This window comes from Canis aureus, chromosome 10, assembly GCF_053574225.1.
Source record: "Canis aureus isolate CA01 chromosome 10, VMU_Caureus_v.1.0, whole genome shotgun sequence".
NCBI lineage: Eukaryota > Metazoa > Chordata > Mammalia > Carnivora > Canidae > Canis > Canis aureus.
In genome coordinates, this window is record NC_135620.1 from 42,892,953 (window position 1) to 42,917,294 (window position 24,342).

General features: G+C 41.5%; 1 protein-coding gene and 1 long non-coding RNA gene across 3 annotated transcripts in view; one reads left to right on the forward strand and one right to left on the reverse strand.

The window, feature by feature from the left end:
* Positions 1-24,342, forward strand: part of MTAP (methylthioadenosine phosphorylase) — a 58,562-nt gene that overhangs the window by 27,938 nt on the left and 6,282 nt on the right. For both annotated transcript variants that reach the window (XM_077912136.1, XM_077912137.1), the window contains exons 5-6: positions 17,657-17,759; positions 22,190-22,429. In XM_077912136.1, coding sequence (XP_077768262.1) covers positions 17,657-17,759; positions 22,190-22,429 — 343 coding nt within the window. The remainder of the gene's footprint in view (positions 1-17,656; positions 17,760-22,189; positions 22,430-24,342) is intronic.
* LOC144322291 (uncharacterized) lies at positions 17,075-22,366 on the reverse strand. Its single transcript, XR_013387884.1, has 2 exons — positions 21,674-22,366; positions 17,075-17,610 (listed from the first exon to the last, which is right to left on the reverse strand). It is a non-coding gene; the product is annotated as an uncharacterized LOC144322291 (long non-coding RNA).

A 24,342-nucleotide genomic window follows, 5' to 3' on the forward strand; every position in this document is an offset into this window, starting at 1 on the left:
TCCCTAATTTGGGGAGGGAAACAGGCATTCAGATCCAGGAGATAGAGAGGTACCCCCCTAAAATCAAAGACTGTTCAACACCTCGACATTTAATAGTGAAACTTGCAAATTCCAAAGATAAAGAGAAAATCCTTAAAGTAGCAAGAGACAAGAGATCCCTAACTTACATGGGGAGAAATATTAGATTAACGGCAACCTCTCCACAGAGACCTGGCAGGCCAGAAAGGGCTGGCAGGATATATTCAGGGTCCTAAATGAGAAGAACATGCAACCAAGAATACTTTATCCAGCAAGGCTCTCATTCAGAATAGAAGGAGAGATAAAGAGCTTCCAAGATAGGCAGAAACTGAAAGAATATGTGACCACCAAACCAGGTCTGCAAGAAATATTAAGGGGGACTCTGTAAAAAAAGAGGAAGCCCTAAGAAATAATCGACAAAAACAGGGACTGAATAGGTATTATGATGACACTAAATTCATATCTTTCAGTAGTAACTCTGAATGTGAATGGGCTAAATGATCCCATCAAAAAGTGCAGGGTTTCAGACTGGATAAAAAAAGCAAGACCCATCTATTTCCTGTCTACAAGAGACTCATTTTAGACGTAAGGACACCTACAGCCTGAAAATAAAAGGTTGGAGAACCGTTTACCATTCAAATGGTCCTCAAAAAAAGGGGTAGCCATCCTCATATCAGATCAATTAAAGTTTATCCCAAAGACTGTAGTAAGAGATGAAGAGGGACACTATATCATACTTAAAGGATCTATCCAACAAGAGGACCTAACAGTCATGAATATTTATGCCCCTAATGTGGGAGCTGCCAAGTATATCAATCAGTTAATAACCAAAGTAAAGACCTACTTAGATAATAATATACTAATACTGGGAGACTTCAACATGGCACTTTCTGCAAATGACTAATATTCTAAGCACAACATCTCCGGAGAAACAAGAGCTTTAAATGATACGCTGGACCAGATGGATTTTACAGATATTTACAGACCTTTACATCCAAACGCAATTGAATACACATTCTTCTCAAGTGCACATGGAACTTTCTCCAGAATAGACCACATACTGGGTCACAAATCAGGTCTCAACCGATACCAAAAGATTGGGATTGTCCCCTGCATATTTTCAGACCATAATGCTTTGAAACTTGAACTCAATCACAGGAAGAAATTTGGAAGAAACTCAAACACGTGGAGGTTAAAGAGCATCCTGTTAAAAGATGAAAGGGTCAACCAGGAAGTTAGAGAATTAAAAACATTCATGGAAACTAATGAAAATGAAGATACAACCATTCAAAATCTTTGGGATACAGCAAAAGCAGTCCTAAGAGGGAAATACATCACAATACAAGCGCCCCTCAAAAAATTGGAAAGAACTCAAATACACAAGCTAAGCTTGCACCTAAAGGAACTGGAGAAAGAACAGCAAGTAAAATGTACACCAAGCAGAAGAGAGTTAATAAAGATTCGAGCAGAACTCAATGAGATAGAGACCAGAAGAACTGTGGAACAGATCAACAAAACCAGGAGTTAATTCTTTGAAAGAATAAGATAGATAAACCATTAGCCAGCCTTATTAAAAACAAAAGAGAAAACACTCTAATAATATCACAAATGAAAAAGGAGAGATCACAACCAATATCAAGGAAATACAAACAAATTTAAAAACATGAGCCACTATATGCCAATAAATTAGGCAATCTGGAAGAAATGGACACATTTCTGGAAAACCACAAACTACCCATCTGGAACAGGAAGAAATAGAAAACCTGAACAGGCCGATAACCAGGGAGGAAACTGAAGCCGTCATCAAAAACCTCCCAAGACACAAAAGTTCGGGGCCAGATGGCTTCCTAGGGGAGTTCTATCAAAAGCTTAAAGAAGAAGCAATACCTGTTTTACTAAAGCTGTTCCGAAAGATAGATAGGGATGGAATACTGCCAAACTCGTCTTATGAGGCCAGCTACACCTTAATTCCAAAACCAGACATAGACCCCACCAAAAAGGAGAATTACAGACCAATATCCCTGATGAACACAGATGCAAAAATTCTCAACAAGATACTAGCCAATAGGATCCAACAGTACATTAAGAAGATTATTCACCATGACCAAGTGGGATTTATCCCCGGATGCAAGACTGGTTTAACACTGATAAAGCAATCAGTGTGATAGATCATATCAACAAGAGAAAAATCAAGAACCATATGATCCTCTCAGTAGATGCAGAGAAAGCATTTGACAAAATACAGCATCCATTCCTGATCAAAACTCTTCTGATTGTAGGGATAGAGGGAACATTCCTCAGCATCTTAAAAGCCATCTATGAAAAGCCCCCAGCAAATATCATTCTTAAGGGGGAAGCACTGGGAGCCTTTCAGGAACAAGACAGGGATGTCCACTCTCTCACCACTGCTATTCAACATAGTACTGGAAGTCCTAGCATCAGCAATCAGGCAACAAAAAGAAATAAAAGGCATTCAGATTGGCAAAGAAGAAGTCAAACTCTCTTCACAGATGACATGATACTGTACAAAGAAAACCCAAAAGACACTACCCCAAGATTGCTAGAACTCATACAGCAATTTGGCAGCGTGGCCGGATACAAAATCAATGCCCAGAAATCAGTGGTATTTCTATACACTAATAATGAAACTGAAGAAAGAGAAATTAAGGAATCAATCCCATTTAGAGTTGGACCCAAAAGCATAAGATACCTAGGAATAAATCTAACCAAAGAGGTAAAGGATCTCTACCCTAAAAACTACAGAACACTTCTGATAGAAATTGAGGAAGACACAAAGAGATGGAAAAATATTCTATGCTCATGGGTTGGAAGAATTAATATTGTGAAAATGTCAATGCTACTCAGGGGAATTTACACATTTAATGCAATCCCTATCAAAATACCATGGACTTTTTTCAGAGAGTTGGAACAAATCATCTTAAGATTTGTGTGGAATCAGAAAAGACCCTGAATAGCCAGGGGTATATTGAAAAAGAAAACCAAAGCCGGGGCAACACAATGCCGGATTTCAAGTTGTACTAAAAAGCAATGGTCATCAAGACAGTGTGGTACTGGCACAAAAACAGACACACAGATCGATGGAACAGAATAAAGAACCCAGAAATGGGTCCTCAACTCTATGGTCAACTAATATTTGACAGCAGGAAAGACTATCCACTGGAAAAAGGACAGTCTCTTCAATAAATGGTGCTGGGAAAATTGGACAGCCACATGCAGAAGAATGAAACTAGACCATTCTCTTACGTCATACACAAAGATAAACTCAGAATGGATGAAAGATCTAAATGTGAGACAAGAATCCATCAAAATCCTAGAGGAGAACACAGGCAACACCCTTTTTGAACTTGGCCACAGCAACTTCTTGCAAGAGACATCTATGAAGACAAGGGAAACAAGCAAAAATGAACTATTGGGACTAAATCAAGATAAAAGCTTCTGCACAGCAAACTGTCAACAAAACTAAAGGACAACCTACAGAATGGGAGAAGATATTTGCAAATGATATTATCAGATAAAGGGCTAGTATTCAAGATCTATAAAGAACTGATTAAGCTCAACAGCAAAGAAACAATCCAATCATGAAATTGGCAACAGACATGAACAGAAATTTCCCCAAAGAAGACATAGACATGGCCAACAAGCACATGAGAAAATGCTCTGCATCACTTGCCATCAGGGAAATACAAATCAAAACCACAGTGAGATACCACCTCACACCAGTGAGAATGGGGAAAATTAACAAGGCAGGAAACCACAAATGTTGGAGAGGATGTGGAGAAAGGGGAAGCCTCTTGCACTGTTGGTGGGAATGTGAACTGGTCCAGCCACTCTGGAAAACTGTGAAGGTTCCTCAAAGAGTTAAAAATAGAGCTACCCTGTGCCCCCAGCAATTGCACTGCTGGGGATTTACCCCAAAGGTACAGATGCAGTGAAGAACCGAGACAACTGCACCCTGATGTTTCTAGCAGCAATGTCCCCAATAGCCAAACTGTGGAAGGAACCTCGGTGTCCATCGAAAGATGAATGGATAAAAAATATATGGTCTATATATACAATGGAATATTACCCGTTAGACACGACCATTTGCTTCGAAGTGGCTGGAACTGGAGCGTATTATGCTGAGTGAAGTAAGTCAGTCAGAGAAGGACAAACATGGTTTCACCCATATAGGGAATATAAAAAATAGTGAAAGGGAATAAAGGGGAAAGGAGAGAAAATGAGTGGGAAATGTCAGTGAAGGTGACGGAACATGAGAGACACCTAACTCTGGGAAACGAACCAGGGGTAGTGGAAGGGGAGGTGGGTGGGATTGTTGGGGTGCCTGGGTGACGGGCACTCAGGGGGGCACTTGGCGGGAAGAGCACTGGGTCTTATGCTATATATTGGCAAATCGAACTCCAATAAAAATTAAAAAAAAAAAATCAGCACTTTCATGTAGCTTAGCCTAATAAATAACAGGGATAGACTAAAATCATACGCCCTTTACTTATCACTTTTACTATTATTTTTTCAACACCTGACACTATGTATGTATTATTCATCTTTCCCTCTAGAATACAGGCCATGTGAGGACAAAAATCCTATCTGCCACTTTATCCCTAACACTCACAACAGTGCATGTAGTTGCTTAGTCAGTATTTTTAGAGCAATTGAATGAACATGATCATTCGAAGAAAAGACTGGAATTCTTGACAAAGATCCCTGTGGTTGTGAAAGTCCATTTGTTTGGAAGTGATGATTTAAGAAAATGATTGTAATATGCTTGTTTAATAAAGCAGAGTGTATGTGCTGCTTGCCTGGCTCAGTCCATAGAGCATGGGACACTTGATCTCAGGGTCATAAGTTCAAGCCCCACAGTCGGCATGGGGACTACTTAAAAAAATAAAGCAGAATATAAAGCTTCCTATTCAGACTGATCCAGATATATAAAGTATCATAGATGCTCCTGGAAAGAAAAGTCTGACTTGGGTATTAAACCTCAGATTAATCTGTTACATAAAAGGTGTAACTGTACACTGTCACATTTGCCGGATCTTTTCTTCACAAATAGCAAATGTAAATGTTTCACATCCTGGCTCTTTGAAGAAAGTAGTTGGGGCAGAAAGATGAAGAATAGAAAGAAAACCGGTGTTACCATCATATCTGGTTTCATTCTGTCGTAGCACTCCTAAGCCGTGTAACCTTAAGATCTTCTGGTATCTATTTTGTTTTAGGTGGTGTCACCTAAACCTAAGTCAGGTGGATAACCTGACTCCTTATTCTTGCCTTGGAAATTCAAAGTCTCTAGCAAGTGCCTTTTATGGGATCTAGCACCTGTTGCCTGCCCAGTACATGGGTGCCATTATTTTGAATATGGTGTGTTGGCTGAAGGGGTCTGTAGTTAACAGCAGAAGAAAAGTTCTCTTAAAAGGAAGATCCCTGTGGGAGTATCATTTAGAAGAAATCTCAAATTTTATATTGCTACTACAATGATAACATTTTGAGTTTATTGAGTTAGATAAAATTTAAAGCTAATTTTACCTGTTTTTTTCCCGTTTTCTTTATATCACTGTTAGGAGATTTAATATTATGTTAAGTGGCTTGAATTATATTGCTGTTGGACAGTGTTTCTGAATGATGCTGCCGCTGGCTGAGTCATTTCACCAAGCTTCAGTACATACATGATTCACTGTATGTCTCAGAAGAGAAGAGAATCAGCACTTTCTGCTTTTATGAGTAATGGCCTTTATGTGTTGTACTAATAACACATTGTTTAAGGTAAATCTTGGTGTGTTCAGGCAGGCACCTGATGTGTCCTCTTGGTGCGTTCTCAGGCATACAGTGGTGGGCTAGAGGCTGTGCAGTTCATAGCCTGGTTCCCACTGCTGTGTCCCCAGCCTCAGCTTGGGTGACAAAATTGCAGCACCTTACAAAGCCACCCAGTGAGCCCTGGGTCAAGAGGTTTTGTCTTGGCTGTTTGGCCTCAGGCAAATCAATGACCTGTGGCTCTCTCTTCAGAATCCAAGGTTGAGCTCCACCATGGCTGAGGCATCTTCTCCCTACCCAGTCACTTCTCCAGGGACTGATCTGGAAACTCATGTTTCCTTATTGCCACCACTTTGCTGGCACATTATCTTAGAAAAAAATATTCTCGTCCTAAGGGGGTCTTCAGGGGTTTAGAGGAATCTTTTTAATCTTCCTAACATAAATTTGTGATGAAGAATCAGGATGGAGTAGTGTGGCTGTTCTTACTAGATGGCAGAACTAAAGCTCTCTTACGTCTTCTGCCCCTGGTGCCCAGCGTAGGGAAGAACACCACCGTCCTGGTCTATCGGCCATGTGTGTATACCTTCGAGGCCATTAAAATGTTGAAGACTGACAGGTGGCTCTGATTTTATGGTTGTTTTTAAAAACATTAGATTTCTACTCTAAAAATGGAATATACCCTTAAAGGAGTCTGATGGGCTGGAAGGTTTTTTTTAAGAAAATAAGCTTGTTGTCTTCTGAAAAATAATTGTTTTCTCTCGAGCTGTGTTCCAACCTGTGAAAAGTGGAAAGCCGGGCCTGAGAAAAGGGGAATCCGGGGTGTGGCTGACCTGGAGAGCACAGGACAACAGACAGGTGGGGACGGGAGTGGCTCCAGGTGTTTTTGGGGATGTGCGCAGTCGTGTGTCTCGTTCTCAGACATGCAAGGAGATGCCTTAGCTAATATATAAAGTGAAAATAATCCTCTTGGTGTTTGTGATCAGGGCAGCTATAGAAAGCAAAATGGATCTCGGCCTCAAATTTAAATATCAGAACTGGGTTGGTTTTGTCACTTTCCCATTCTTACGTACAGTGATGGGTTGCTTGACTCTTCCCTTGCCCCAGGGTCTGGGGGCTCCACATGCAATCACGGTACCAAAGTTAAAAATAGTTAATATGAAGAACTCACAGGAGGCTGGTCCACGATAAGTTCCTTCAGTGCCTGATGAATTGGGTTCGACTGATCCTGTTTCTTCTGCCTTGATGGAGGTCCTTGCTGTCAGAGCCACAAGTCATTCGACAATTTGGGATATAAAACCTGGTTAAGAATAGATCTAATTTCACTTCTTGATGGCGATTCCACAGTCCATCTGAACTAGGGAAAGAGTGCACCCGACCTTTCTTCTGCCCCAGGAGACCCTTGTGAGGCTATGTATACTTTAAAAGGATCTCACAAGGGAGGTACTCCAAGATCCATAATTTGGGGATTCTTCTATGATACAGACCCTTTATGTGCAGCATTACCTGTCAACCCAGACTACTGACGAGCCATGCCATGCAGGGTACACAAGGGTAGAGAATTCTAGCACTTCAACACATGACCTTTCTCCTTTTCACCATCACTTCTGATTGTTAGCATGGAAAAGGATGGAACTCACCACATATCTATAAACTGGAAATATGCCCACATTCTATTAAGTTAAAAAAAAAAAAAAGATGCAGGGGACACCTGGGTGGCTCAGTAGTTGGCGGTCTGCCTTTGGCTCAGGTTGTGATCCTGGAGTCCTGGGATCAAATCCCAAATCAGGCTCACCCACAGGGGAGCCTGCTTCTCCCTCTGCCTATGTCTCTGCCTCTCTCTCTGTCTCTCACGAATAAATAAATAAGATCTTAAAAAAGGAAAGAAGGATGCAAATTAGGAGGACCCATTAAACTGCTCTGGCTGTTGTCACTGTCTAAAGCTGGGTCCAGCAAACGTATCCATTAAGGACAAGGATAGGATTCATACTTTATTTTTTTAAAGATTTTATCTATTTATTCATGAGAGACACAGAGGGAGGCAGAGACATAGGCAGAGGGAAAAGCAGGCTTCTCCCAGATAGCCCGATGTGGGACTTGACCCCGAGACCCAGGGTCAAGCCCTCAGCTGAAGGCAGACGCTCAACTGCTGAGCCACCCAGACGTCCTGGGATTCATACTTTTAACAGTGGTCTTTATCAGGAATGTTTTGCAGATAAGGACTTTTTCTTTTTGGACAATGAGAAGAATACAACCAAAAAAAATTAAAATGAAAAACAGAGTGGAGTGTGATGCCTAGAGGCACATGTTTTCTGTAAAACACTGTTAACACATTGGCCTGATATGCCTGAGCCACCCAGCTAGGTTCTGCTTGAAGAATGCAGTGGGAGAAGCCCCAGCTTGGAAGTGGGAACATCCAGAATTGTTTCCTGGCTCTGTCCCCAAATTCTTTTGTCACTTAGTGTCCTCATCTGCACACTGAGGGTGTTGCGTCGATTCCTGAGTTCTAATGTCCCTTTTAGGAGGCCTGTTCACTAGAATAGGGCAAGGTTTGACTAAACTGTGCCTCTGATGCTTGCTGGCTTATTCATCAGGAAAGTCCCGCTGTAAACAGTGGTAAGGGATTATGTCACTTTATTTCCCCCTCCCAGAGCTCTGTGCTTTCCCCTTGATCTCCATGTCATGATGTAAGTTGTTGGTACCCGCCCCTGTGAAGGACTATTGCAGAGGCTGAGATGCGCTCTGATGTCCATTAATCACCAGCTTTGAATCTGTGGGGCAGAGGGTGGATTTTTATACACCTACGTCGGGGTTCTGGTAAAGAGTTTGCACAGGAAGCCCTCCCTTGGCTCTTTTCCCATTCCTCTTAGCAGCTATTTCAAACTCTTACTGTTCTCGCAGCTTCCCGCCCATCTCCTGCACTCTAAGTTGAGAATGTCACCTCTTTATAAGAAAACAGAAACCATTAGATATCAGCGGGCCATGTTCCTTCCCCCTCCCTCTCACCAGCTGTGTACCTGCCTGCCTTTTGTCATCTCCCTGCCTACACCTGTCCTGGAAGCAGGACATGTTCCCAAAGTTCCCACATTCTCCACAACCTAGTTGTCTTATCACTGCCTCACCTGAGAGCCCTTCCCTTAATAAAAATCTGATCAGCTCCGAATTTTTGAGTTACTACCAAGTGCCACAAATCACTTAATCCGTTCACCTCATACAAGGGTAGTATTCGCAGTGTATGGTTGAGGAAGCTTAAAACCCAAAAATATCAGTCATTGCCTAGTAAGTGGGACCTGTGGAGTTTGAATTCTGTGAACGTCCAAAGCCTGTGACCTCACCCACCCCCTCACACACAGACTTCCAGCTCTGCTCTCCCCGCTTCAGATTCACACTGGCCTCCAGGTATGGGACAGGGTCCCAAAGATACCTCGTGCTTTATAATTCAAGATTAAATTAGTCCCCTTGGATGCCTTCTAACCCCACACTTAACACTCTCACCCCACCTCAGCTCCTTCTTCCCTACTTGGTAAATTACTAGGTTGATCGTACTGTGGCACTGCCATGGCCTGGCAGGCAACTGCTATGGCTCTCTGCCACCCCTGCATGGAGAGACCGGCTTCAGGTCATGCCTGTTGGTGCTTGGAGCCATCCTCCATTCTTTGTCACCACTGCCTTCACTTGATCAGTGCTTTCTTTAATATCCCTGTTCTTTTTTTTTATAACCAGCATGCCTCCTGCAAAGCCAGTTTTGAGACTACTCCCTGAAAATATAATAGAAAGGAAGATATGATCAGAAAAGTGCTGGAGGGATGCCTGGGTGGCTTAGTCCGTTGAATGTCCAACTCTTGATCTCAGGGTTGAGTTTAAGCCCTGCATTGAGCTCCATGCCCAGCATGGAATCTACTTTAAAAAAAAAAAAAAAAGTGCAGAAAACAGCATCTGGTCCTCTGGGAGGGCTTGCCCTGGAACTTCATCTTCCATTGAGGTTGTTACCGAGCAGCGATTAATACCAGCTCAGAGTTAATAAGCACAGTCTGAGAGGAAAGAATGTCCTAACAAGCTCTCTATATAGAAAACCTCAGCTCTTCCTGTAATTTGATGTGATTTTTTTCCTAGTTCCTTTTGTCATCAATGCTGATGATCTTTGACATGTACTTAAAAATATCATCACCTTTGTGGCAGTTTCTTCCATTGCCTTTGTACTAAGTATCCCTGCCCATTTCCCTCTCCCCAGTGAAATATTAATGCTTATTAACTGGTTACAGCTATTCTTCTGAACATGAAGTTGTTATTTCTGGATAATTTTTAAGTGAAGAAATATTAAGCTCTTCCCACATGTCAAATGCCATTTGGTCCTGGATAATTAACATTCACATGCCTATTGCTGGTAGAGATAGTTAGGACTCTTTTTTTTTTTTTTTTTTTAATTTTGTTAAAGAGATTTACTTATTTTTAGAGAGGAAGAGCACACGAGTAAGAAGAGGGACAGAAGGAGAGAAACTCAGGCAGAGTTTGTGTTAAGTATAGAGCCCCGTGCCGGGCTCAGTGTCACAGCCCATGAGATTATGACCTGAGTCAAAAGCAAGAGTTGGACACTTAACTGACCAAGTCACCCAGGTGCCCCTAGAACTCATTAAAAGGCAGTCTGAGTTACTAATAAGTTCTAAAATATGCATGCCTTTCCAACAAGCCTTCCCTTTTGTGGCTTGTAGTCCTAAGAATAAAACCAACAAATGGTGTATTTTTCTAGACACATGTACAGTGATGGCTTCTTGAGTGAAGATCCTAAAGCAGCCGTCCTATGGAATGTAGTGAAGTTGTAAACAGGATTTGTTAAATCATACATTGACCAGGAGCCATATGCATGATACTTGATTGTGAAACAAAGCTGCTTCTGTGGTCCTAACTATATTCCTGGTGCTGCTAATTATCACAGCGTCATTAATGTACCCTATGACCCCCTTGTACAGATGAGAAAACCAAGGCCCTTAGAGACTTTATTCACCACCAATGTCAGAGCCAGGATTTTGTTCTTGCACTGCTGCTCTGCATGCTTTGTTTAGCAAGACCTCATGAAAAGTAGAAAATAAGAAGGGAGAACTGTACATGTTTATTAGGCAGACTTGCCTCCTCATTGGAATCTAAACATTATTGATTTTTCTTCTTTCCCATGGCACCATAATCACTCATTAGATAGACCAATAGTGAGATCTTAATGACATTTGTCCAAATACAGAAACTCTCAGTTCCTTCTGATTAATAGAACAGATTCATTCCATGTCATAATGAGTTGCCGTTCCTGTCACTCATGTCAAAGTTTCCTCTACTTCGCTCCACTTGAGTTTTAATTTTTTTTTTTTTTGAGAGAGAGAGAGAGAATAAGGGGAGCAGCAGGGGGCAGAGGGAGAGGGAGAGAGAGAATTTTAAGTGGATTCTACTCTCAGTGCAGAACCCAGACATGGTTCTCAATCTCAGGACTCTGAGATCATGACCTGAGTGAAATCAAGAGGCAGATGCTTAATGGACTGAGCCACCCAGGTGCCCCTTCCCACTGCAGTTTTAAACTCTCTTTCTCCCCCTAAGTGCCCTACATTTCTGCTCCAGATAAGAACCTTATATGCCCTAACTCCATGACCCAAATCTTCTAGGATTTGATCCTTCACTTACATACATGCTCACAACAAGGTGGGGTAGTTGGTTGAGCGTCTAACTCTTGGTTTTGGCTCGGGTCATGATCTTCAGGGTTGTGAGATCAAGCCCTGTGTCAGGCTCTGCACTCAGTACAGAATCTACTTGAGATTCTTTTTCCCTCTCTTTCTGTCCCTCCCACTTGTGCTCTCTATCTCTAAATCTTTTTTAAAAATTTTAATTAATGAACATGCTCACAACAGTGCTGTCCATAAATATGTGCGTGCACATCCATACATGTGCACACCCACACCTAGAAATTTAGAAGACTTTCTCATAATCCTGTTGATCTTAAAATTACTCATATTTCCTAGAATATAAGTATCCTTTTGATGTAAACAGTTGGTGACTTGGCCTTATTTTTGTTGTTGTTGTTTTTTGCCATCTTCACCTATTTGTTGTATACTTTAACATTTTTAACTTAAATTGTCTTTAGGGTTCTAGTGTATGCCAAAACTAAAATGATATCCAACATACCTGTGTTTTAGAGCATTTAAAAAATGATACTTATATTTATAATGAAATAAATTTTAAAAAGTATAGGAGGAAATATGGTGGGGAATCCCTGGGTGGCTCAGTGGTTTGGCACCTGCCTTTGGCCCAGGGCATGATCCTGGAGTCCGGATCGAGTCCCACATTGGGCTCCCTGCATGGAGCCTGCTCCTCCCTCTGCCTGTGTCTCTGCCTCTCTCTCTGTGTCTCTCATGAATGAATAAATAAAATCTTAAATAAAAAAAAAAAAAGGAAATATGGTAAAAGTGAAACCCTCTTATGTTTCTGGTGGGTGTATTCTTGCTATAGCCCTTTGAAGGGAAATTTGGTGAAATCTCGCCATTAAACTTGAAAATGTGTGTGGCCTTTTACTGGAAATTGCTCCTTTTCTTCATTTTTTTTTAAGATTTATTTATTTATATTTTTTATTTATGATAGACACAGAGAGAGAGAGAGAGAGAGAGGCAGAGACACAGGAGGAGGGAGAAGCAGGCCCCATGCCGGGAGCCCAACGCGGGACTCGATTCTGGGACTCCAGGATCACGTCCTGGGCCAAAGGCAGGTGCTAAACCGCCGAGCCACCCAGGGATCCCCTCTTCATTTTTTGAGAACCATGCACAAGACAGTTCATGTGGAGATACTGGTTATGCCATTTTTAATTACCCATTGTGTTTTAAAGATTTTATTTGACAGGGGATCCCTGGGTGGCTCAGTGGTTTAGCACCTGCTTTCTGCCCAGGGCGTGATCCTAGAGTCCCGGGATCAAGCCCCACATCACGCTCCCTGCATGGAGCCTGCTTCTCCCTCTGCCTGTGTCTCTGCCTCTCTTTCTCTCTCTGTGTGTCTCTCATGAATAAATAAATAAATTCTTAAAAAAAAAAAAAGATTTTATTTGACAGCATGAGCACAAGGCAGGGGGAATAGCAGAGGGAGAGGGAGAAGCAGGCTCCTTGTGGAGGAGGGAGCCTGACAAGGGACTCGATCTCAGGATCCTAGGATCATGACCTGAGCCAAAAGCGGATGTTTAATCTATTAAGCCACCTAGGCACCTCTTTAATTACCTTTTTTTTTTTTTTTGCATATTTACTTAAATATACTGATATATCCATCGCCTTCTATTCAAAACTTTAAACAAGATTTATATGTGCTAATACAGAAAAGTCTTCATGGTCTGTCATCATTAAATCAAGCATATTGTGAGACTGTCAATATTGCATACCATTTATGTATTTTTTAAATTTTTTTTTAATTTTTATTTATTTATGATAGTCACACACAGAGAGAGAGAGAGAGAGAGAGGCAGAGACACAGGCAGAGGGAGAAGCAGGCTCCATGCACTGGGAGCCCGACGTGGGACTCGATCCCGGGTCTCCAGGATCGCGCCCTGGGCCAAAGGCAGGCGCCACCCAGGGATCCCCCATTTATGTATTTTTTAACACGAAAAAAAACAATATGTGACTGTAGGAATGCTAGAAAAAGAACAGTTTTTCTTTTTTATGCTATCCTAGCTCACAATGTGTTGTCTTCCCTTTTAACCATCTCTCTTAGCTTTCCACACTTGTAGTCAGATACCACTGTGTTCTTCCTAACACATGTACACTCTTCCATTGTTGGGTATGTGGTTTATTTAAGCTGCCTTCTCAGTGGGAAATCAGTTTTTATTGACTGTGGTTCAGGTAACAATGTCATGCCCACTCATCTTTTATTTGTGTGAATATCCCTGTAGGATAAATTGCTAGCAGAGCTACTGGGTGTCAGGGTGGCTATGACAGACTTGCTACGGAGAACACCTCCGCTTTCTCTCTGAGCTCAGGCTTTAATGAAAAGAGAAATTGGGGGCACCCAGGTGGCTCCATCAGTTGGGGGTCCAACTCTTGATTTTGGCTCAGGTTATGATTTCAGAGTCGTTGGATCGAGCCCTTGAACCCTGAGTTGGACTTGAGTTCAGTGGGGAGTCTGCTAGAGATCCTGTCCTCTCCCTCTGCCCATCTCCCTGCTTGCATTCTATCTTTCTTTCTCCCCACCCCCCACTCTCCCTCTCTTTGGGGCAAATAAGTAATCTTGAGAAAGAGAAAGGAAGAAAAGAGAGATTGGGAGGATTTTTTGTTTTATTTTGTTTTCTTAGAAACTGAGTTTGAATTTGTCCATACGCATTACTACTTGGATATCTTTTAAGACGTGAGTGGAATCATTTCCCCAAAACTATGCTATTTAGAAGCAGCCGTTGGCCCTGCTTTGCCAGTAGATTAATTGACTCATGTTCCTGCATGCTGAGGCTTGTTGGGGACATGTGCCTCCTCAGAGATGTGCAGTTGTGTTTGCTTCTGTGGTAGAACAAGTGTTTTCCTTGTTGTTTGCTCAACTTTTCCTTGGAGGAAAATTATTAACCAATGGCTCTCAGAGAGCCAATTCAAGAGTCTTGATTCAGAAACAACCTACCAGTCAGTTTTTTTCTGGGCTTGTCCCTGTTCTGTATGTGAAAGTGCCCAGTGTTTTCTCCTTGGCAGTCTGGAACTTACTTCCCTTGCCAATACACAACACAATTTTGCCTCCTTCACTCTTCCATGGGCAGTTTTTTTGTGTAAGCACACTTGACTTCTCTTAGCCTGGATCCCTGTTTGCTGGCCTCCACGGTTTTTGTATACTTTGAACGCGAGGTCTGTAAATGTGTCAGGCCCTGCAGTTGGCAAGTGAGAAGTGCAGAGGCAGATTTCCCATAAATGGCAGTTGGTAGTGCTGAGCACTTGCTTCCCGGGTCTCCTTAAGTCATCATATCGACCTTGGAAGGTAGGTGGTATTATTTATTCCCCATTCTAAATATGAGAAAATGGATACCAACTGAGGTGCAGAGATGAGATTGACTTTTCCCGGAGGCACACAGTCACTAAGTGAACGGTAAAGCCAACTGGATTGGTCAGTCCCAGAATCTGTTTTCCCAGAGGCCTCACAGTCCCCTTGCTAAAGAAGCCAGAGTGGGGGCCAACCTTCAGCATTGTTTCTTTATTACTGTGGAAGCCATTACTGGGTTGATTATATCTTAAACCACAGAAGTACATGTATTAGTGTCCTGTTGCTGCTGTAACAAATTACAGTTGACACTGACACCCATATCTGTTGAGCTGAAAATCCATGTATAACTTTTGACCTCCCAAAAACTTAACTGCTAATAGCCTACCATTGACTAGAAGCCTTCCTGATAACACACAGTTGATTAATACCTATTTATCTGTTATACATATTATATACTATATTCTTATGGTAAAGTATGCTACAGAAAATCATAAGAAAAAGAAAAATACATTTATACACTATACTGTATTAAGGAAAAAGTGTGCTCCACTCACCGCCCCAGTGATTGTAAATCCCATCACTCTTGGTCAGTCAGAATGCCTTCAGCATTAATCATACCTTATCATTTTATGCTGGACAGGAGTATTATTATTTACAGTGATTTAAGTTTAGGTTATTAGGTGTTTCATTGAATGTTTGATGCATAAGTTAGTTATGTGGAACAGCACAGAGAGGTGGGCAGGCTGTGTGAAGAGGTGTTTCTCATGTGCTGCTCCTTCCTTTTCCTAGATCTTAAACAACATAGCCATTAGAAATATTAGAAACCATTAGAAATAATGGTATTAAAGTCTTCATTGCTGGGGCTTCTGGGAGGCTCAGTGGTTAAGCATCTGCCTTTGGTACAGGTTGTGATCCCAGAGTCCTGGGATCGAGTCCCACACCGGGGTCTCTGCAGGAAGACTGCTTCTCCCTCTGGCTATGTCTCTGCCTCTCTCTCTGTCTCTCATGAATAAATAAAATCTTAAAAAAAAAAAAAGCTGGGTGGATAAACTACATTTTATGATTAGAAATCGAGAATCAAAAAGATATGGCTGTTTGCTCTCTAAGCCCTATAGCTTTGTTTAAAGAAAAAAATGGAAAATGTTCCACTTGATAGAGGAGTGAAAACCATAGTTAATGAGTATTGAGTTTATGTGACATAACTAATGCCTGTTTTTGTCTTCAGATGGGAGTTCAGAATGAAGTGGAGTGAGTAGGCAAAGAAGGGGTAGAAAAAGAAGGGAGAGGACATAGATAGGTAAGGTAGGGGTGTTATGGTATTTATGGGTGTATAGCTGCTGGAGGTTTCTGTGACCCTGTTTTCATACTTCATCACGGTTGTAAATGAGGATATTGCTAATCCTTGACTCATGGAAGGCTGATACCAAGCCAGAGCTGGAGTACGAGGCACGATTTTATTGGTTAATTGTACAAAAAGAGAAAAGCCTCTGTGTATGTGGGCTAGGACAGCCATTTGACCTGTGCTTCAACCCCATCTGGGACTGCTTTGGTGTTAACTTGGCCTTCCCCTAAGACACATAGGACAGAAGGCTGGGAGGAGCACAGGCTAGGTTTTCATCCCTGCAGAGCACTGAGGCCTCGTTATTAAGCCAGGCGACTTTGGTGCCAGCTAGTGCTACTGTTTTTAGTATGTGACAGGATGGAAGTAACAGATGAATTTTGGTAGGTGGGCACACCAGCTGTATGAACCCAACCAGTATATTTTCTCCACGCTGTTCCTTCCCTCCTGCTCCCGGAAGTAGATGTTAAGCCATCCGCCTCCCCCTCCTTTCCCTTGGGCTGTCCCTCGCCGGCCCTCCCCTCTGTAGGAAAGATGAAGACTCTCTTTCCTGTATTACTCATGAGTTCAAGTTGAGAACAATATAAAGGACATAGAAGGTGCTTTATTCTGAAAACTTTGGGTGAAAAATTGCAGGGTGACTTGGCTCCGGGTTAATTTTAGCCTCTCTTTTGTGGATTCAAAACGTTTTACCAAAAAGATGAACTAAGAGACTTCCGAACCAATTCTAGCGGGTAGAGAAACAAGCTAAATAATGTGGCAGAGAGAGTCCCCAAAGCGGAGCAGGACAAAGCTGCATTCTTCAGTGGGTCAAAGGAATGAAAGACTAAGGTTGGGGGTGGAGGGCAGGAGCTACTCTCATCAGAGACAGGCCAAGCAAATGCCAAGTTTAGGACCTTGTTTGGAACTTGAAACTAAAAAAGCATTTGTTAAAGAGAAATAATAATTTAAAATACATAAATGAAAGACACTTCTGAGGACATCAGGAAGATTTGCATATGGTCTGTGTATTAGTTGGTATTGAGGAATTAATTTTTATTGAATGTGATCATCACATTACAGTGAAAAATCCCGTATTTTGGTACATCTGAAGTAGGCGTGAAACGTCAAAGTCTGAGATTTGCAACCATGGAAAAGCTAACAGAGGAAACAAGGTGGACAAAATTTGAATGGTTGAATCTAGGTAATGGCGATGTGTGGGGCTCACTGTACAGCTCTCTACATCTACAATGACGGAATTTCCTAGTGACTTCCTTAAGTGTTTTACCCAACCTCCCAAGCTCAAAGTTGAGTTGTACCTGCAGTCCGCTGCAGTTGTCCTGTCAGTCACGAGACCACACCCTTGAATTCCTGTTGGAAGGCATGTTGCCACCAACCCAGAGCCAGAAAAACTGAATACTGTCCTGAAGGGGCTTTTCCAACAATTGCCTTCAGCTTATCCAGAGCTCCTGATTCTGGATGAAGGACCAAGGTGTTGACCTCGATACAGGGGATTCACCAGCCCCTGGAGGATGGAGTGATAGCTTTAAAAAAAAAAAAACAAAAAAAACTTTTCACTTTATTTTGTAGGACCACCAAAAGGCCTCAGACCTTCTATGATGGAAGTCATGCCTGTGCCAGAGGAGTATGCCATATTCCCATGGCTGAACCGTTCTGCCCCAAAACGAGAGAGGTTCGTAGTCTTTCTGGAAGGTGCACCGAAATAAGTTGTGGAGGGCTTGGGTGGCATCTAGAGTTATATTGATTGGCTAAGCAGGTGATCCCTTTTCCCCCTCTCAAGCTTGCTTCTTATGCAAGGTTTCTAGAAGACTTTCCCCTTGTTAGTACTGCCTCCACTACTGTCACTCAAAGTTGCGACCTACCTTTTTTATAGGTTTTGATTTTGCTGTCAGAATGTCTTTTAAATAATTTAGTGTAGGACAGCATATTAATCAAGAGTGTATAGTCTGGAACTAGATTACTTGGGATCAAATCTCTGCTCTTATGCTTAAGAGTTGTGTGTTGTTGGACAAGTTATTCCATGCCCCCAGGCCTCAGTTTCCTTGTTTGGAAAGTGAAGGTAATGATAACGTGTACCTCATAGAACTGTGTGAGGGGTAAATGAGTTATTACTTACAAAGTGCTTTGAACTCTACCTGTCAAGGTATGCAACATCCAACAACTGGTAACTGCTTTTATTAATTCAGTTTTTGATAATCTATAAATTGTCAGATTGGTATCATTGGCCTTTGAGCTGAGTTTGGCTATTACTGTTCAGCCTCCTCTCTAGGAATAGTAAAATCTTAGAACTAAGGGGGTAGCTCTACAAAGATCAGTGGAACAACTTAAGCATGTTACTCATTCAGAGAATTTTAACACCTACTTCTGGAAAGCAGATTTATTGTAACTTTTTTTTTTTTTTTTTTTAGATTTATTGTAACTTCTATGTCCAGCCCTCGTAAGTGTGTAAAAGTAGTTTTCTTGTAGTTAACAGCAAGGGCACCTTAACTTCACTGTGGACCCAAACAAAAATCTAGAATCTGAAGCCAGGAGTCAGGGGGAGCCATTTCAGATATATCACTGCTTGTTGATTTCTCTGTGATTTCTGTGAAAATACATTTTTTTTGTTTGTTTGTTTAAAAAAAAAATGGCAGGTTAAGTTTGTATTTGGGTATTTGGGAAATATATGTTAACAGATACCAGCAGAATATATCAAATGCTGCTGGTAGTCTTCCCTCTGAAACACAGATCTGTCCACATAATAGATTTGCTTTCCAAGGGTATTAGATGTATATAAGATTCTTGTCCATTTCAAAATCGGGACAGCTTAGGAAGAAATAGACTAAGGAGAGAATAGGCCTGAGATTTTGTCCCAGGGAGGGAACACTGATTTCAGGTACTAGCAGTAAAGATAAGAGAGGGGAAATACTAATGATGTATACAGACAACATGCAAATGTGGTGGCTTGGTGATTGTTCCCAGTAATAGGGTTTGGCCTCCCTTGAGACCACGCTAACTCAGCTCTTCTTGGTGTAGCTAAGCCAGGGTACCTTCCCATGTAAGACTAAAAGAACACTAGGTTTAAGAAAACAGGAAAAAAATAAGTCTTTGAAATATGACCTCATTCCTACATACTCTGAAAGAGATTTGTAAATACCATCCAGAAATATAGAGAAGTTGATGCTGTATCCCTTGATAATTATCTCTTTAACTTTCAACATTCACATGACCTTTCATGTACAGATGAGGAAGGATTGTCAAGGTGAACTGTCAAGTGGTGAACAAGATGTGAACAGTGGTTGTACCATATTTTTGTGTATATATAAAGAGGTAAATATGAAAGTATTTACATGCAAATAGTGTTTTTGGAAAATTGAACCAAAAAAACTGGTAGTTTTTTTTTTTTTCCCTTGGAAGGGATGAAGTGTGGTTTGCTACAAAAAAATACTTGTCACAGTAGTGGGGTAAATGTTTTGTTCCATGTCACTTTTACCCCAAAAATATTTTCACCTCTAGTCATTTTAGGAGGTAATCAGAAGCCAAGTTTTTCAAAAGTCCAGACACATAAAATATATTTAGCTTGGGTAATTTAATATTGCTAATACATTTGCAGGATAGTGGGAAATTCAGGATTTCCATTATCTTTGCTCCAAACATGCAAATGAAAGAGTCTTCACCTCAGACCCAGAGATCTCTTAGCCTGTGGTTTGGTGCAAAGTGCTGGTTCAAGTGACAAGACCCCGGAGTCTGTCTCTATGGCCGGTCCACATCCATAATCCTTCACTTCCTCCTCCTCACTATCATGGCACCTGCCTCCCAGGGTGACGTGAGACTCAATATGCCACAGCCCAGTATACAAGGTTGTTGTGATATTCCTTCACTTATCTTTAGAAGTACTGAAGTTTGCTTAAGACATACAGCTTTGTTATTCAGGATTTTAAAAGATATTTAATGAAAACAGGACTGGGCTGGCTGTATTTTAATTTGGGGATGGGGGGCATAGGTAGGGGAAGGAGGAATGCTTTAGGCCCACAAATTTATAATCTGTACTCTAGGGGAAAGTTTTTAAGCAGCAAAATCTTATTTTCAGCATATATAGTATAATAAATAAACATGATATAACCTCAACTGTTCATTGTGACTTGTCATGCTTCTAAATTTGGAGTTGCCAGGGCTCTCATTAAAATTCTTTCTCCCGTTGCTATAGCATAATGAAAATTATTTTTAAAGAAATAGGTTAATTTGCCTATGTGGTTCTGACATGTGCAGGCTAGACTTTGGCCTAAATTGGAGCCTTTATTGACACTGAGTCACACTATTTTATATATAGAGTACCCCAGGAATCTTTGCCAATTATTTGGCAATTAAGTGTAGAAGGTGCCAGTGTAATTGTTAGAAGACTGGTTTAGCTTTATCCAGTGTTTACAGTGTGCCCAATACAATTCTTTGCTGTATTATTTTTTAGCTCATTTAATCCTCACAATACTTCTATAATACAATCTAATTATTCCCATTTTACAGATGAGAAAATGAAAACATTGAAAGATTAAGTGAATTTTTGGCAGTGCTTAATCAGGTTAACAATTAATTAATTGATTTTTTTAAAGATTTTATTTATTTATTTATTTATTCATTCATTCATTCATTCATTCATTCATTCATGAGAGACACAGAGAGAGGCAGAGACATAGGCAGAGGGAGAAGCTCACAGGGAGCCTGATGCAGGACTCGATCCCCAGACTGGAGTCATGCTCTGAGCAAAAAGACAGACAGATGCTCAACCGCTGAGCCAGTCAGGCGTCCCAACAGTTAATTTATTTTTTTTTCCAGCTAAATTTATTTTTTAATTAGAAAGGAATGTTGAAGCAAAGGCTAGAAATTGGGCAGCCCGGGTGGCTCAGTAGTTTAGCACCGCCTTCAGTCCAGGGCCTGATCCTGGAGACCTGGAATCGAGTTCCACGTCGGGCTCCCTGCATGGAGCCTGCTTCTCCCTCTGCCTATGTCTCTGTCCCCCGCCCCTCTCTGTGCCTCTCATTAATAAATAAATAAAATCTTTAAAAAAAAAAAAAAGGCTAGAAATTGATAACCTGAGGATTAGATGTGTATTAATAATTAGACTATGGAAAAAGTGATCATTCTTTTATTTATTTTTTTTAAAGATTTAATTTATTTATTAGAGAGAGAGCGAGAGTAGCATAGGGAGAAGCAGCCTCCATGCAGGGAGCCTGACACGGGACTCGATCCTGGGACTCCAGGATCAGGGCCCTGGCTAAAGGCAGCGCTAAACAGCTGAGCCACCCGAGCTGCCCGTGATCATTCTTTTAAATAATGTTTTTAAAACCCATGCATGGCCTTAAAGTGGTATCATGATAAATTTATTCTTAGAAAAAACCAGAATAGCTTCATTCTGTTTTTGTATGTGTTTTGGGAGAGGCAACAGGCTAAAGAGATTATGAAGAAACCATTTTCTTTTTGGGGGGTGTGGAAAGAGAGAGAGAGAATCTGAAGCAGGCTCCATCTCCATGCCCAGTTTGGAGTCCGATACAGGGCTCCATCTCACAACCCTGAGATCATGATCTGTGCCAAAACAAAGAGTTGGATGCTTACCTAGCTGAGCCACCCAGAAATTGTTTTCTAACCAAAAAAGGGTTCTAGAAAAGTCTTTAGCTCTTGTGTGAAATACCAATCAGGAGCTTGGAAACCATTCTTAGCATGTCTTTGAGGAGATGTGAGTCGGACTGGCACCCTCGCTCAGCCTGGGAGGGGAAGGGATCAGACTCAAATCCATGTTCACAACCCAGCTTAGTCTCTTCAAGCTGTAAAGAAATAAGTGAAATTAAAGTATATAAACAAATGCCTGGTATATAGAAAAAGTTCACAGTTTGCTTTTATATCTGTAAGCTGTGTGTGCAAGGGGCTGGGGGAACAGGGTTACGTAAGTGGGTGAGGGTCTAGAAAACACCCTTCTGTGATCTCCAGGCACTGTCTGAGGACCTGAGGTACTGACCATTTACAGTAAAAATTTTAAGTAATGGAACATGTTGAACATCAGGGAAAACCCCAAAATAACTCAGCTGTTACTTATGTTTGTAAGTTTTGAGTTTGTGGTTCTTTGTTTTCTAGGTCCTCATAGAGACGGCTAAAAAGTTAGGACTCCGGTGCCATTCAAAAGGGGCAATGGTCACAATCGAGGGACCTCGTTTTAGCTCCCGGGCAGAAAGTTTCATGTTCCGCACCTGGGGGGCGGATGTTATCAACATGACCACGGTTCCAGAGGTGGTTCTTGCTAAGGAGGCTGGAATTTGCTACGCAAGTATTGCCATGGCAACAGATTATGATTGCTGGAAGGAGCATGAGGAAGTGGTACGTAGAATTCTCTTCTCAACATGTATGACCTGGGTTTCCAGGCATCATGGGAGTGTCTTAACTATTAGTTCCATTGTATTGGGTCTGGAAAGTGCCTTTCTACCAGGTTTTAAAGTTAGCTTTCCCTATGTGGTCAGGTATTTTCTTTATACTTCTCCTTGGAAGATATGATCTCCACAGGGAAGAAAAAGACACTTTGATCCAAGGATAAACAGTACATTTTGGACATGTAGGTGTGATGGGAATCATATTGTGACTTGGGCCTTATTTTAAGGATGAAAATGTGTTTTGGTTATCATTTCTTTATCCTGTGCTACTGGTTATTATGTTTGTTTTCAAAGGGAAAGACCTATTACCTCTTCCCTATAAGAGGACTCTATTCATATCTGTTTAACCTACCATGACTGGATGATGTTGGTGTAGGAATATGACAGCAGATAGACAAGCCTGTGAGAAGCAAACATTCTGAGGCTTTTGCGGGGTTGGGGGGGAAGTGCAGAGGTTAAGCTGACCAGTGTAAGGAAGCTCAGGGTTCTACAGAAATAGTATGGTGAACAGTACATATCCAATTGACCCAACCAAATATTTGCAGTCTGAAAAGGCTTTCTGGTGTAAGAATGGTGGGAAAGACAGGCATCCTTGGGTGGAGTGGAGAAGAAGGAGTAGACTATGTAAGTATTTCAGAGGGGAGATCAATTATGGGTTCTGGGCAGGAAAGATAGCGAGGTCCAGCTGATGTGTGAAGACACTAGACCACTTCAGTCAGGCTTCCAAAATAAATATACTTTTTTTTAAAGATTTTATTTATTTATTCATGAGAGACACAGAGAGAGAGAGGCAGAGACATAGGCAGAGGGAGAAGCGGGCTCCATGCAGGGAGCCCAATGTGGGACTCCATCCTGGGACTCCAGGATCACACCCTGAGCCAAAGGCAGATACTCTACCACTGAGCCACCCAGGCGTCCCAGTAAATATTCTACTTATTGTGGAAAACTTCAAACATCTGTAAAAAGTTGATAGTCTAGTATGATGAACCTCCAGTTATCCATCACACAGCTTTCCAGTTAGCCATGGCCAGTCTTGTGTCCTATATATAGTGCCCCTACCCACTTCTCTCTCCCCTGCCTTCATTACTTTGAAGTAAATATTTTTCCAGAAGGCCTCCTCTTTAAACTAAAATAATAACAAAATAACTTCAATACCACTATTGTAACCAAGAAATATTGATATTAATTCCTTAGTGTAACCAAATATCCAGACTGTTTACATTTTCCTTCTTGTCTCATATAACCGTTCAAATCAGGGTCCCTTATAATCCACACATTGCATTTGAATGATCTGCCTCTTAAATCTCTTCTGATATTCCCCATCTGTCTTTTCACTCCTTACATTTCCCTGGAAGAAGCTGAATCATTTGTCTTGTCCCCTGTCTGATTTTAAAATAGAGAAAAGGGGCAGAGGGTGCTTGGGTGGCCAGTCTATTGAGCATCTGACTCTTGATTTCAGCTCAGGTCATGATCTCAGGGTCGTGGGACCAAGCCCCATGTCAGGCTCCGCACTCAGGGAGTCTGCTGGAGATTCTCTCCCTCTGCCCCTCCTCCCCCTTAACATGTACATGTGCGCACTTGCTTGCTCTCTCTCAAATAAATAAATAAAAATCTTTTAAAAATAAAATAGAAAAAGGGACAAAATTACAGTCAAGGAGTTTTTAAGATTTTATTTGTTTATTCATGAGACACACACAGAGAGGCAGAGACGTAGGCAGACGGAGAAGCAGGCTCCATGCAGGGAGCCTGATGTGGGACTTGATCCCAGAACTCCAGGATCATGATCTGAGCCAAAGGCAGACACTCAACCACTGAGCCACCCAGGCACCCCCAGTCAAGGAGTTTTGAAGTAAAGAACAAGTG